This window comes from Labeo rohita, chromosome 23 (assembly GCF_022985175.1).
Source record: "Labeo rohita strain BAU-BD-2019 chromosome 23, IGBB_LRoh.1.0, whole genome shotgun sequence".
NCBI classification, from domain to species: domain Eukaryota; kingdom Metazoa; phylum Chordata; class Actinopteri; order Cypriniformes; family Cyprinidae; genus Labeo; species Labeo rohita.
Genome location: NC_066891.1, coordinates 13,498,673 through 13,513,947, shown reverse-complemented (window position 1 = coordinate 13,513,947; position 15,275 = coordinate 13,498,673). Strand labels below are relative to the sequence as shown.

Sequence of the window (15,275 nt, the reverse complement as noted above, 5' to 3'; positions counted from 1 at the left end):
CCTCTGAAGTTGATCTGCTCAGCTTCCGGTTGGAGCAACGGCTGACAACAGGCTGCCTGCCAAAATAAAAGTCGTTCTCTTAATAAAAGAAGACGAATTCATTGCGTGTTTGCGTTTAAACATACTTGGCAATAAATACATTTCTTGCAAAATCATAATTCTGTTATCATTCACTCACTTTCATGTTTAAGAAAGTGTCCAGGGTCACAAATATTATTATTTATCGTTTTTAATTTTTCAGTTCAGACAAAATGAAAATTCTTTCACCTTTTTTTTTTTCAAATAGCATGTCTGTGAAGGCCTTTTCTGAAGATAGGATGATAAATCCTAGTAAATTAAGGTAAAACTTCTAAAATCAACCATCCAACATACAGAGATGTTGAATGTGATTATGCAAAGAATTTTTGGAAACGAATGTCCTGGCTTGTTTTCAATACTTAATGTACTACTTCTGATTTGGGAATCACTCGCAATCAAAGGAGTTGGATGATATGTTAAAACTGCTAACTCTCTGTGGCCTATTTTATTTTCATAAATGTAAAGTTACTGATTCTATGCCCAATTTTAGGATTTTTATTTTTTTATTTATTTATTTATTTTGCATTCTATGATTCTCTTTGTTCATCACTTAATAAGAAAGCTGCTAAAACATCTCTATTGTTGAAAAAAAAAAATGATTTCGATTATTAGCAGAAAATCACCTTTAAAGTTGTCCAAATGAAGTTCTTAGCAATGCATATTACTAGTCAAAAATTAAGTTTTGATATATTTATGGTAGGAAATTTATAAAATAAATATAAAATCTTCATGGAACATGATCATTACTTTATGATCCTAATAATTTTTGGCATAAAAAAAAAAAAAAAGATAATTTTGACCCATACAATGTATTGTTGGCTATTGCTACAAATATATCCGTGCTAGTAATGACTGGTTTTGTGGTCCAGGGTCACATATTGTTCTTTCAAACAGTATTTCTGTTGCATGTATCCCCTGTGAGTTTTGTGTGCAAAAACAAAAACAAACAAACAGACGTTTTAAGGCAGATATTAATGAATCAAAGGCTTAATCAACAGTTTTAAAGTTTAAGAGTGTAAGGAGCATTTCACCCAACCAAAACATTTAAAATAAGACAATATCTGTTTTTTCTTCTATAATAGATGAGAATGAATAAACATACAGATGTATAATAGCATGTCGAGGACGATTCATTCATGACTGATATCTGGTGGTGAACATACTGTAGTTCTTTTGACTGGGAAATAGTATTAAAGTTTCTTTTTCATGTAGGTAATGAACCTTTTATGTCTAAAGAAAAAGTATATTAATACATGACTGATATCTGGTGGTGAACATCCTATAATTCTTTTGACTGAAGAATTGTTTGAAAGTTTTTTTTTATATAGGAAATTAATCTTTCATGTCTAAGAAATTTATATTCATTCAGTTTCTGAATCAGATAAAATAGTGCATGGGTTCAAAAATAGGGGTTGCATGTGTGCATAATCCTCAAAGATTTAAACGTTCTGAGGTAATATATATTATCTTAGAGCTTCTGCAAGAAATATTGCAGAAGTATATATAAAAAAAAATGGCCATATCAACAAGACGACCACCTGTACAAACAGTGAAAACAGTGCAATATTAAAAATACCGAAAGCAGCAGTGATTTTGTGCAGACTGATATACAGCATTGCCATTTAAGCCTGTAAATATTAAATATTAAATAATCTAAAAAAAAAAGTAGACTGCATTGTTCCTCACCATCTTTATAACACTCCTTCAGCTTCTCAGTCAGCCAGAGAACAGCCTTAGCACCCTTCCTTTTTATACTTGTAAATAAAAAAAGTGGTTGCATGTGTGCATAACCCTTAAAATGCATGTTACTACAAAATGCTGGTATACGGACAGCTTTTTCAATTCCTCCTTAATTAAACCATATTTTTAAAAAAGTATAAAGAAAACAAAGGCATTTAATAATACGATTATTTTAATTGTAATAGCATTACTATAAATACTATAAATACAAACAAATGAAAGAAGAAGAGACAGATGAACAAATAATTTAAATAAATAATTCAGTCATTTCACATGTTCGTTGTATCTGTCTGTCCTCATTTTTGCTCATGATTACTTTGTGAGAGTCATGTGCACTGGAGGCTTCTTGCTGATAACATGCTCCATATGAGCTTGTTCAGAGGTGTCCAGACTAATCTTGTACTTGGCCAAGATCTTCATAATAGGCCTCAGCTTCAACCACCACTGGTTCTTCGGAATACGGTGTCTGAGGAAAAGAGATAAGGATGAGGGAGTTCGTTAAGGTCACAAACCTAGGAATCACATCCATTAAATGGCACATGATAATGGAAGACTCTTACTCAAAATCTGTCTCTTCTTTTAATTCAGCCAGAGGCTGTAACACCAGTCCTCTCTTCCTCATGCCCAACACACACGCAGAGTCTTGGGTGTTGGCAAAGATTCGCCCTGCACAGACAGTCAAAAGGGAAGCAGTTCTGGTTACAAATAATTGATTAAGTCAAGGAATAATGTTTCATCGGCAGTTCATTGTTGGAAATAAATAATAATAATAAAATAAACAATATAAAGACATACAGGTGCATCTCAAAAAATTAGAATATCATGAAAAAGTTCTTTTTTTGTAACTTATTTCATATTCTAGATTTTATACTTTTATGAAACTTTTATATATTCTAGATTCATAACACGTAAAGTGAAACATTTCGAAAGTTTTTTGTTTTTAATTTTGATGATTAGAGCTTACAGCTCATGAAAGTCAAAAATCCAGTATCTCAAAATATTAGAATATTTCCTAAGATCAATCAAAAAACAGATTTGCAAAACAGAAAAGTTCAAGTTCTTTAAAGTATGTTCATTTATGCATTCAATACTTGGTCGGCAGCACAAATTACTTGCTCCTAGCACGAATTACAACATCAGTGAGGTGTGGCATGGTAGCGATCAGCCTGTGGCACTGCTGAGGCACTACTGAACCTTCAACTCGTCTGAATATTGTTGGATCGACTTTATCTCATCTTTCTCTTGAAAATATCCCATAGATTCTCAATGGGGTTCAGGTCAGGATTGTTGGCTGGCCAATACCATGGTCAGCAAACCACTTGGAAGTGGTTTTGGCACTGTGGGCACTGTTTTCCTGCTGGAAAAGGAAATCAGCATCTCTATAAAGCTTGTCAGCAGATGGAAGCATAAAGTGCTTCAAAATCTCCTGGTAGATGGCTGCATTGACTTTGGACTAAATAAAACACAGTGGACCAACACCAGCAGATGTCACGACACCCCAAATTATGACTGACTTCAGAAACGTCACACTGGACTTCAAGCAGCTTGGATTATGTGCCTCTTCAGTCTTCCTCCAGACTCTGGGATGATGATGTCAACATGAATTCAAAATTTACTTTTATCTGAAAAGAGGACTTTGGACCACTCAGTAACAGTCCAGTTCTTTTTCTCCTTAGCCCAGGTAAGATGCTTCTGACATTGTTTCTGTTTCAGAAGTGGTTTGGTAGCCCTTTTCCTGAAGACGTCTGAGCGTGGCGACTCTTGACGCGCTAACTCCAGCTGCATTCTACTCTTTATGCAGCTCTCCCAAGTGTTTAAATCAGCTTTGCTTGACAGTTTTCTCAAGCTTGCGGTCATCTCTGTTGGATGTGCACCTTTTCCTACCCAATTTCTTCCTTCCAGTCAACTTTGCATTTAATATGCTTTGATACAGCACTCTGTAAACAGCCACCTCTTTCAGTAATGTCCTTCTGAGACTTACCCTCTTTGTGGAGGGTGTCAATGATTCTCAATGATGTCTTCTGGACCATTGGCAAGTCAGCAGTCTTCCTCATTATTGTGGTTTCAAAGAACGAGATACCCGGAATTTATACTGTAGGGATGGACATTTAATGAAACTCAAATGTAAATATTCTAATATTTTGAGATACTGGATTTTTGACTTTCATGAGCTGTAAGCTCTAATCATCAAAATGAAAACAAAAAAAACTTTTGAAATGTTTCACTTCACATGTAATGAATCTAGAATAGTTTTCAGTTTTTAAAATAAGTTGCAATAACTTTTTCACTATATTCTAATTTTTTGAGATGCACCTGTATTAGATTGCATAGTTACTCACCATGTCTATAACACTCTTTCAGCTTCTCAGTCAGCCAGAGAACAGCCTTAGCACCCATCTTGGTAGCAAAGTTTCTGTCAAAAGGAGTTGGCGTGCCACCCTAGAAAAAAAAACATTTGTAAGACAAAATACAACACCTAATAAATGTGCATTATTGATTTCAATGAAAATTAACAGTGTTTATTACATCTAACCTGCTGCATATGGCCAAGGACATTCTTACGACAGTCAAAAATACCCTTTCCCTCCTCTGAATACAGGTTGAAGATGAAATCAGTGGTGTAGTTGGAACTGCAGTTTTCATTTCTGCAAGACATAATTGAAAGGCGTTTGACTATTAATGTTCTACAGTGGTTTGCCGTAGTAGCTCGTGCATGCTAAATATACTGTTGACAGAAACCATTCAGGAAGTCTCACCCCAAAAGTAAAAACCAATTAAACTTGTGTTCACATTTACAAACACTGAATAACAAACCTAAGAATTAGGCCTCTCTTAACGGTGGTCTTCATCTTCTCAACAAGATGTTCCACATTTCTCTGCAAACATCAGTTATTTGGAGAAGCTCAAACAGAATGGATCAGTTTAATCCATTAATACTTTTGGCATGTGAGTTGTTTGTTACCTCCAAGTCACGGATGCCAAATTTCTCTTCAAAAATATATGCAGCATCAGCTCCTGCAGAGAGACCTGCCATCGTGGCCAGGTAGCCGCAGTACCCTCCCATAGTCTCGATGATGAACACACGCCGCTTAGTTCCTGCTGCCGACTGCTTGATCCTGTCACAGGTCTACAGAAGCCTCATGTGAGGACATGGCCAACTAGAGAACAACTATATGCTAGGGATGCACCAGTATTACAATTCTGGTCGATACTGATGATCTGCCAATAATTATGTTAAGATGAATAACCAATAAATAGCCATTTTGTTCAAATAAATGGAAAATAAAACAGGCAAGACATTGCAACTGAATTAAAAAAAAAAATACACATATCATATTTATCTCAATCGATTAATCACAGTACATTAAGATAATTGTTTTGTATTACAAGATTTCTGAAATGAGGCATTATATAATTAAATACCCAATAATTTGCATAAATGTCCAGAAAAGAAATCTAAACTTTGGATGAAGCCAGGTAAAAATTAGTTTCATTTTGTTGACTTTTTATTTTTAGTTTTTATTTTTTTTTAACAGAAGATTTTGAGTATCTCTTTTTTCATTCCATTAACTTATAAATACTGCCGACAGTAAATAAAAAATTATTTTACAAACATAAATGTTAAATATATGTCCAGTAAAGGATATATTAACAAATTCCTCCATTAAAGCCTTTAGAATGTAAATAGAATAAAAGTTTGGTGTATGTAAGTTCTGCTGAAGCGGATATTTCTTGCTCAGTGCAAGATAAAAAAAAATTGAGAATACAGTATGTACTGTAATTAATAAAGAGTTTTGCATGTAGTGTCTTGCCTTAAAATACGTTATTTTAAAGGCTATAAGTCAATTCAGACATTGACTCAGAACTTTATAATGTACACTACCGTTTGAAATTTTAGGATCAGTAAGATTTTCATGTCTTTTAAAAAGGGCTCTTCTGCTAACAAAAGCTGCATTTATTTAATCATAAACAGAAAAAAAGTGTAATATTATTACAATTTAAAATAACCATTTTCTGTTTTGATGTACCTTAAAATATAATTAATTCCTCTGGTGAAATGCAAAATTTTCAGCAGCAATTACACGCACACAAAAATGAATGGCTCCAAACTTTTCAACAGTAGTGTATAATGTTACAAAAAATTACAATTTGAATAAATACAATTCTTTTGAACTTTCTATTCCTTAAAAATCCTGAAAAAGTATCACTAGTTCTGTTCCAATAAATAAATAAATAAATACAAATATTACGTAATTTATCATGTGACACTAAAGACTGAAGTAATGATGCTGAAAATTAAGCTTTGCATCACAGAATTTGTTTTAAATATAAAACCATTAAACTGCAATAATTTTGTCTGAATTTTTTAATCAAACAAATGCAGCCTTGATGAGCATAAGAATCTTTTTTAAAATAAAATTAAAAATTTTACTGATCCCAAACTTTTGAATGTCAGTGTACATAATGAAAAAGACATTAATTTTAAAAAGATTTGCTAAAAATTATATTTAACAGTGTTGTTTAATTATATTTAAACAATGTTAAATTATTGATTTTAAAGGTTCTGTCAAAAAGTTAAAAAATAAATAAATAAATAAAATAAATAGATCAATATATACATAATTATCTAAATAATTTTTTTTAAAATGAATTATATTATTTAAAAATATTGCCTGATAATCAGTATGGTATTTCAATACTGTGCATACCTAATATGCAGACAGTGTGTGTGCTGTATTTCTAACCGTGGTGATGGTGTTAAGGGCAGTGTCTGCGCCAATGCTGAAGTCTGAGCCGGGCACATTGTTAGATACAGTAGCAGGAACGATCACCATGGGAATACACAGCTCTTCATACCTTCCTCTGCCTTGTACCATCTCCTGCGCACCTGAAAATGCCTGAAAATGGGAATTTTGATGTGACCGAATGTGGACAGAACAGGACATGGGCATTATAATGTATATTATATATCATTATATTTCATCACTTGCCTCAAATCCTCCAATGATGACCAGAGCGTGAATATTATACTTGGCAATATTCAAGCTGATCTCCTCCAAATACTTTCCAGGTAGCACTCTGCATAAACAAAACAGAGAAACTTTAAATACTGCAGAACTATAAATGATGATAAAGAATATCTACAGTACCTTTTGGTTCCCAACTCAGAGCCACCTTTCCCTGTCCAGTCTCCAACAGTGTTCCATGTGATGGGTTCAATCTAATAACATGATGTTACACAGAATATCACAACACTACATTGACTATCTAATGCCCTCTCTCTACAGCATATCTACCATTTACAAATGTAAGGTCAGACAAATTAGATGAACGCACCTTTGGTGGAAAGAAAAAACTTTGTTTATTAAAACAGTACGCAGTTGTTTGATGCTGCTTACCTTTCCCTCAGCCAGACCTTCAAAGCCATCATGAACAGCCAGCATGTTGTGACCCTGGATGATGCCGAGCCTAACAGCTGCACGTACAGCTGCATTCATGCCAGCGCAGGGAGCACCGACATTCAAAATAGCCACATTAATGTTACTCTGATGAAAAAAAGATGTACAAAGAAAAAACACATAACAAAAATAAGAATAAAAATACAAGACATAAGAAAATATGAATGAGTTATAAGGAATACTCAGGTTTATTTATTTATTAAAATTTATTTCATTATTTAAAATGATTTATTATTTTTTATTTCATTTTTGAATCTCCTCACCTTTGTCTCTGGGGGGCGCACATGAGCCAAAAGCTTATATGTGTTCCAGTTATTCTCAAAACTCCTGCAAGGACAGACATTTTTGATTTTGAATCATTTAATAATAATAACAATACAATGCAAGTTTATTTTACTGCCAAAAAAAGGAAGAAAATTTGACATTTCTAAACAAACCTTCCCCTGAGTTTTACAGCTTCGTCAAATCGACCCTCATTCATTGCAACAGTGACATCTTTGGTCTATATTTTGAAAAAATAAATAAAATTAATAATAAGTATTACATATCATAGTCAGGAGCGTCGTTTGTACTCCAAGCAAATACTACTTTGCTCCAGTAAAAGAGTATAAAGCCTTGTCTTTCAACGGTGATAAGTGTATACCAACCTTTTTTTTCTGATAATCTGAGAATATGTTTTTCTGATAATATTACAGCAATCGTTTTGCGTTTTTCTTTTTCCTTCATCTGCTCACAATGAGAACAATCGACGACAGATTCTCGAACGAGTCACTGTTTTGAACTACATGGTTCATGATTCAGTTTGATTCATTCGAACAGTTCACTAAAACTGAATCGTTTGGAGCAGATTCGCACACCGAAATAGTAACAGGGTGTCTTTATAAGACAGAAAACAAACTGAGGACTGGATGAGATGAATATTTGCCTACTATTCAAAGTAAGAAACAAAACTTGCATATGTCTATCGTTTGTCAGCGATGAAGCAGCTCGTTACTTTGCATGCAACTCGTGAAGGACTGAGAGTTTGCACTATTTAGTCAGTTACCCGGATGCGCGGCCATAGTGGCGACACTCGGATGTAAACAGTAGCATGGATTGCACGGTTCTGCTAATTTATGCTGTCTAAACCACCAAAAACGTGGGGAAGTTGCTAAATCATATAGAGAAGTTATTAGTAAGCAGGGAGGGGCACAATATTTTGACAAACTAAAGTTAATACGTGGTAAAGATACCTACGAGCAGTATTAATTACGATTTTGGCTTAATATGTCACCTACCTGACAGGAAATGCTAAGAACAAATATGAATGTTGTCAAGATTCTTGCTCTGGAAATCCTGGTTCAGTTTGGCCAATCACAAACGTGTTTTGTTCCTCTTCTTCTTTATTTGTTATAACTTCCATAGTACTCAAAATGTTTTTCCCGGTCCGACCGATTAGTACAGCCCCAAACATGACAATAATTGATCATTTTCAGCAGCAATAATTAGCAAAACATGCAAGTTTTGTTCGGTTCAGTGGCGTGTTTACGTTCAGTGCCTCCAACATGGCCGATTGATGATGCGTCGTGAAAACACTCAATACTGCAGGTAAAGATGATTTCTATCTATTTACATCCAAAACAGTGCCAAAAAAGAATGACTATCACTCTAAATCTGAAGCTAGATCATATCTAAAATGTATGTACTGTATACACACCACTTGCACACACTCCATCAGGGGGAGTCTGACGGCCTGGTTCCCAGAGAGACTGACCACACAGGCAGGAGTTTCTGGTGTGGCTTCCAACAGAGCCATTACAGCCTCCACACCCATCCTACTGCCCTAATATACAATGAACACCCATTTAAACTCACATGAAATAAAAATGATTATTGAAATCTGACGGAATGAGAAGAAGCACTACTAACTAGCACTCTGTCAAAAGCTGAGGGGGTGCCACCTCTCTGCACATGTCCTAGGATAGTGGCACGGGTATCAAAGCCCAGCCTCTTTGTCACCAGCTGTATGAGAAGAGATAAGCATAATTAAAGTGCACTTATCAAGGCAGTGGTTATAAAACTGTGCTAGAGCGTCTTTGGAAAGTATAGTAAGGTTGGGAGTTCAGTTACGTCTTTTAGCTGGTCACAGGTGATTGGTTTCCCTTCTTTGTTGATTGCTCCCTCAGCCACAATTATCACATTCAGACGAGAACCTGCGTTCCTGGTCTGTTTGAAAAGAGACAAAATTTGTTTTGTTTTCCAGTCAAAATATGCCTAAAACCAGATATAATTGTTTAAGATAGCTTTTTTGTTTTTTGAATGATAATGTATTTCAAGGATGTTGAACTACGTGACAACTATATAATTTTTGTGTCTGTGTATTTCTTGCATTTCGTCTATTTTTCTTTGTACCTCGGTGAGTCTTCTGCACAAATGGTCCTCCCACCCATCATCTGGGGGCATCTCAGGAATAAACACCCAGTCAGCCCCACATGCAAGAGCAGTAACCAGAGCGAGGTAACTGAAACACACACAAACACGGATCCTTTAAGAAATGTGAGCTTTACTTCAGGTAATTCAGTGTGAGATTCCAGCATATAAACCATTTGATCTTAGTCTTAGGTTTTCTGTAGTGAACACGGGTTCATTTCAGTGTGTAATCAGACAAATAGAATCACATTCTTACCCGCAGTGTCTTCCCATGACCTCTAGGATGAAAGCACGTTGGTGACTGTGGGTGAGAGCAGAGGTCACAATTTAGGAACAAATGCCAAAGCAAAATAAGATTTTTAATGTTTTTTAGAGAAGTCTCTTCTGCTCACCAAACCAATGCATTTATTTGATCCAAAGTACAGCAAAAACAGTAACATTTGGAAATATTTTTTACCATTTAAAATAAATGCTTTCTATATTAATATATTTTAAAATGTATTTTTTTCCTGTGATTTCAAAGCTGAATTTTTAGCATCATTACTCCAGTCACGTGATCCTTCAGAAATCATTCTAAGATTTGCTGTTCAAAAAACAATTATTATTAGTATCTTGAAAACAGTTGAGTAGAATTTTTTCAGGTTTCTTTGATAAATAGAAAGTTCAGAAGAACAGCATTTATCTGAATTAACATTATATACATGTCTTTATCATCACTATTGATCAATTTAAAGCATCCTTGTTCAATAGAAGTATTAATTTCTATAATTTCTTTCCCCCCCAAAAAATATACAGACTCCAAGCTTTTGATGTAGTGTATTCATTAAATAATCCTGAAAAAATGAACTCAGCTGTTTTAAATATTGATGATAATAATAACAATAGTTTCTTAAACAGCAGATCAGCATATTAGAATGATTTCTGAAGGATCATGTGACACTGAAGACTGGAGTAATGATGCTGAAAATTTAGCTTTGATCACAGGAATAAATTACATTTTAAAATATGTGACCCTGGACCACAAAACCAGTCTTAAGTCGCTGGGGTATATTTGTAGCAATAGCCAAAAATACATTGTATAGGTCAAAATTATTGATTTTTCTTTTATGCCAAAAATCATTAGGAAATTAAGTAAAGATCATGTTTCATGAAGATATTTAGTAAAATTCGTACTGTAAATATATCAAAACTTAATTTTTGATTAGTAATATGCATTAGTAAGAGCTTCATTTGGACAACTTTGAAGGTGATTATCTTAATATTTTGATTTTTTTGCACCCTCAGATTCTATTTATTCAAATAGTCGTATCTCGGACAAATATTGTCCCACACTAATATACAAAAAATGTTTATTCAGCTTTCAGATGATGTATAAAGCGAAAAATTGACCCTTATGACTGGTTTTGTGGTCCAGGGTCACATATATTTAAATAAATGCAGGCTTAATGAGCAATTCTCATTCTTTAAAAAAAACATTAAAAATCTTACTGTTCAAATACGTTTGACTGGTAGTGTATCATAGCAAATATCTGCACATATTTGTGACCTTTGTGCTGTTGTGGTGATACTGTCCACCACCTCAATGATACGATGTAGGGCAGAGTCTGTGCCAATGGTCATGTCTGTTCCGCAGAAGTCATTGTCGATAGAACCAACCATACCGACAATATTCAGATGAGATGAAGCCGCGGCCTCCTGCTTTGTGATCTTACCTGTGTACAAATGGAGAATATGACTCCAGTCAGTTCAGTATATTCCTATTCAAGTTTCAAGCTTGAGGTACAGGAAGATTTTTTTAAAGAAATTAATATTTTTATTCAGTAAAGGTACATTAAATAGATCAAAAGTTACTGTAAAGACATGTAATCTTATGAAAGATAATGTTCTTAAAAAGTTCTCTCTTTTTATTCAAAGAATAGAAAAAAAACAGCGTATCTTGACAAGCATAATGATAGAAATGTTTCGTGAGCAGCAAATCAGCATATTAGAATGATTTGAGAAGGATCATGTGACACTGAAGACTGGAGTATTGGATGCTAAATATTCAGTTTTGCCACTACAGGAATCAATTACATGTAAAATGTATATTCAAACAGAAAACAGTTTTTAAATTGAAATAAAATTGTAATTTTTTGGGAAAAAACACATCAGTACAGATTGTTTACCTTTGCTGATTAGATCTTTCAGCAAGTCACTCCACTCAGTGCGAAATATGTTGGCACCAGTCAAACTGCCATCACCACCAATTACACAAAGGTTGGTGACACCTAGTTTGACGAGATTGTAGGCAGCCTTCAAACGCCCCTCTCTGGTCTGAAAATCCTTACAGCGGGCACTACCAATGACTGTACCGCCCTTCAGACAGACACAAGGACAACAGACAGTCACAACACTACATAAAGGGATAGTTCAGCCAAAAATGAAAATTCTGTCATTAAAAACCCAGTGAGACCTCTGTTCATTTTCAAAACACAAATTAAGATATTTTTGATGAAATCCGAGAGCTTGCAGGGTCAGAAAGTAACCACTGTTGTCACATGGACTATTTTAACGAGGTCCTTACTACCTTGAACGTTTCAGTTGGATTGCTGTCTATGCACGCTCTCAGATCTCAATTTGTGTTCCAAAGACGAATGGATGTCTTACAGGTTTGGAACGACATGAGGGTGAGTAATTAAAGAAGTCCACTTCCAAAACGAAGATTCACATATAATGTACTCACCCCCTTGTCATCCAAGATGTTCATGTCTTTCTTTCTTCAGTTGTAAAGAATTTATGTTTTTAAGGAAAACATTTCAGCATTTTTCTCCATATAATGGACTGGTATGGTGCCCCGAGTTTGAACTTCCAAAAAGCAGTTTAAATGCGGTTGTAAACGATCCCAGCTGAAAAAGAAGTCAAACGCTCGTCTTGTCTTACTCTGCCTGGACTCTTTTTGTTCCGGTTCATGACAGTTAGGGTATGTCGAAAAACTCCTCATGTTCTCCCTCAACTTCGAAATCGTCCTATATCGCTGTTTTACCTTTTTTGTTAAGGGTGTTTGATCTTCTTTACATGTTCACTTTGCAAAGACTGGGTCGGTACTTCTGCAGCAATGTAAGATGATTTTAAAATGATTTTTGAAGTTGAGGGAGAAAATACGATTGGAGTTTTTCGACATACCCTAACTGTTTTAAACCATAATACACAGAGTTCAGAGAGAACAAGGCAAGACGAGCGTTTGAGATTAAAAAGTATTTAAATTTTATTTTTTTTTAATGAAAATAACCGATTGTTTTGCTAGATAAGACCCTTCTTCCTCGGCTGGGATTGTTTACAACCGCATTTGGGATTGTTGGAAAATGCATTTAAACTGCTTTTTGGAAGTTCAAAATCGGGGCACCATACCAGTCCATTATATGAAGAAAAATGGCAAAATGTTTTCCTCAAAAAACATAATTTCTTTACGACTGAAGAAAGAAAAAGATTACATTATATGTGAACCTTGTTTTGGAAGTGGACTTCTCCTTTAATGATGGAATTTTCATTGTTGGGGTGAACTATCCCTTTTAAAAGTTTAAATTAAAACTCTAGTATGCTAGAAATAATAAACTGAATTGAATAAATTCTAGCATCTGAAGGCGCACCAGCTGTAGCATCATGGACACACTCTCCCATGTAGCGGGACGGATGTGATCCCCTCCATCAACCAATCCCTGATAGCCCTGCACATGACATAAACAACATTGTTAACAGATGTGATTGGCATGGACACTTTTGTTAGCATTCTTATAATAAAGCAATAAGCCGTGGTTTACAGTGAATTTATAATATCTAAAGCCCCTTAGCTGTTATAAATTCGTTGTAAACCACGGCTTCACGGGGCTTATTACTTTTATAAAACATTTTTCCCCATTTACGTATTAAGGTTTCACTAAATAAAACAGAGCAGTTTGTAAAATTGAGCAAAAGTGTAATGATATGTGATCCTGGACCGCAAAACCAGTCATAAGGGACAGTTTTTTGAAATTGAGATTTATACATCATTTGAAAGTTGAATAAATAAGCTTTCTTTTGATGTATGTTTGTTATGAATAACTCTGAAATCTGAGGGTGCAAAAAATTCTAAATATTGAGAAAATCGCCTTTAAAGTTGTCCAAATGAAGTTCTTAGTAATGTATATTACTTATCAAAAATTACGTTTTGATTTATTTACTGTAGAAAAATGTACAAAATGTCGTAATGTAACATGATCTATACTTACTATTAGATTTTTGGCATAAAAGAAAAATCGATCATTTTGACCCATGCAATTTTTGGCTATTGCTATAAATATACCCGTACTACTTTTGACTGGTTTTGTGGTCCAGGGTCACATATAATAAAAACATTATTTTTCTGCCAAACAATGTAGTTTCTCAGAAACGGTTGTGCTTGCAACAAAGTGGTTGCTGAGCAACACACAGACATAAACAAAGGTGTATGTTTGTAGAGTAATTTACAAAAGCTTCAACCACGGCTCAACTAATCAAAATCAAGTTTTATAAATGATAACGTACCTCATGCACAAAGAAGACTTTGGCTCCAGTGTAAAGGCCGACTCTGACAGTGGCCCTCACAGCTGCATTCATCCCTGCAATAGACAAGAAAACATCTTTCTTCACATCATATCTTTAACTATAGAGGTATGAAAGGCTACACTTGACCACATTGTGGAATGGCGTGAACAAGAGTGTCTGAGATGACTTAATTCTGTGAGCTCAGCACTAAAGCTGAAGGTGTTCAGATGGTGTTGTGCACAAATGCAGTTCACTGTCTCTAGTTTCAACAGTGTGCAGCTGTGGAAAAGCCTGCCACTCTCCGTAACCTCGTGTCATTTCAGAAAAAGGTCACTAGAGATAAATTTAGCCTTCAATTATGGAAATAGGAAGACAGGGACAAGAGCTACAGGCTAAAGCTAAAGGCTACAAGAGCATTGACCTTAAAGGACCAGAGCAAATCAAAATACTGTGGAAAACTTTTTTGTCAGTACATTATTCTTGTTACATTCTGTTTCTCAACAGGATGGATGGATGGATAGATAGATAGACAGATAGATCTATAACAATATAAATACTATATCTTAGGGGGAAAACCTTAAATATACAACCATAGTGCAAAAATTGCACCTAATTCACTATCATTTAATTATCAATACAGGCATTACTTTGAATGCCTTCCTGGAGCAAACCATAGTGACTAGCACTAAATCTAAGAGGCAGATACTTTCTGCTTACCTTGGGCATCACCACCTGACGTCAGTACAGCAATGGCCCGACCAACCCCCATCTTTGTTGGATCGACCCCGGTTGTGTTTATATTAGCCATGATTCAGGTATTCCAGAAATTGGTGGTAGACGGAATTGGAAAAGGAGGCAAATGAAAGACGTGTTTGCGCTGTCTCTCAAAGCAAGGGGCTCCAGAGGGAAGGGTTTAATAGGACTTGTGCTCTAGCAATTTGTGCCCACCCCTTGGATATAATTTCACAAACATGGAGGCGGCAGTCACACAACCCCTGACTCAGCTAAATATAAAATATCAACTTGAATTACACAGCAAAGGTTACATAC

The 15,275-nt window shown here is 35.0% G+C and overlaps 1 protein-coding gene across 1 annotated transcript; it reads right to left on the bottom strand.

The window, feature by feature from the left end:
• Nucleotides 1-1,972: 1,972 nt before the first annotated feature.
• pfkma (phosphofructokinase, muscle a) lies at nucleotides 1,973-15,135 on the bottom strand. The gene is made up of 22 exons (XM_051097030.1): nucleotides 14,943-15,135; nucleotides 14,226-14,299; nucleotides 13,313-13,390; nucleotides 11,852-12,041; nucleotides 11,233-11,398; nucleotides 9,943-9,987; nucleotides 9,669-9,777; nucleotides 9,387-9,482; nucleotides 9,186-9,278; nucleotides 8,974-9,099; nucleotides 7,715-7,779; nucleotides 7,541-7,604; nucleotides 7,218-7,364; nucleotides 6,969-7,039; nucleotides 6,810-6,897; nucleotides 6,564-6,716; nucleotides 4,781-4,945; nucleotides 4,633-4,694; nucleotides 4,352-4,463; nucleotides 4,158-4,257; nucleotides 2,379-2,484; nucleotides 1,973-2,284 (listed from the first exon to the last, which is right to left on the bottom strand). The coding sequence occupies exons 1-22, from the start codon at nucleotides 15,031-15,033 to the stop codon at nucleotides 2,131-2,133; spliced, it is 2,355 nt and encodes a 784-aa protein (XP_050952987.1). The 5' UTR covers nucleotides 15,034-15,135; the 3' UTR covers nucleotides 1,973-2,130.
• Nucleotides 15,136-15,275: the final 140 nt, after the last annotated feature.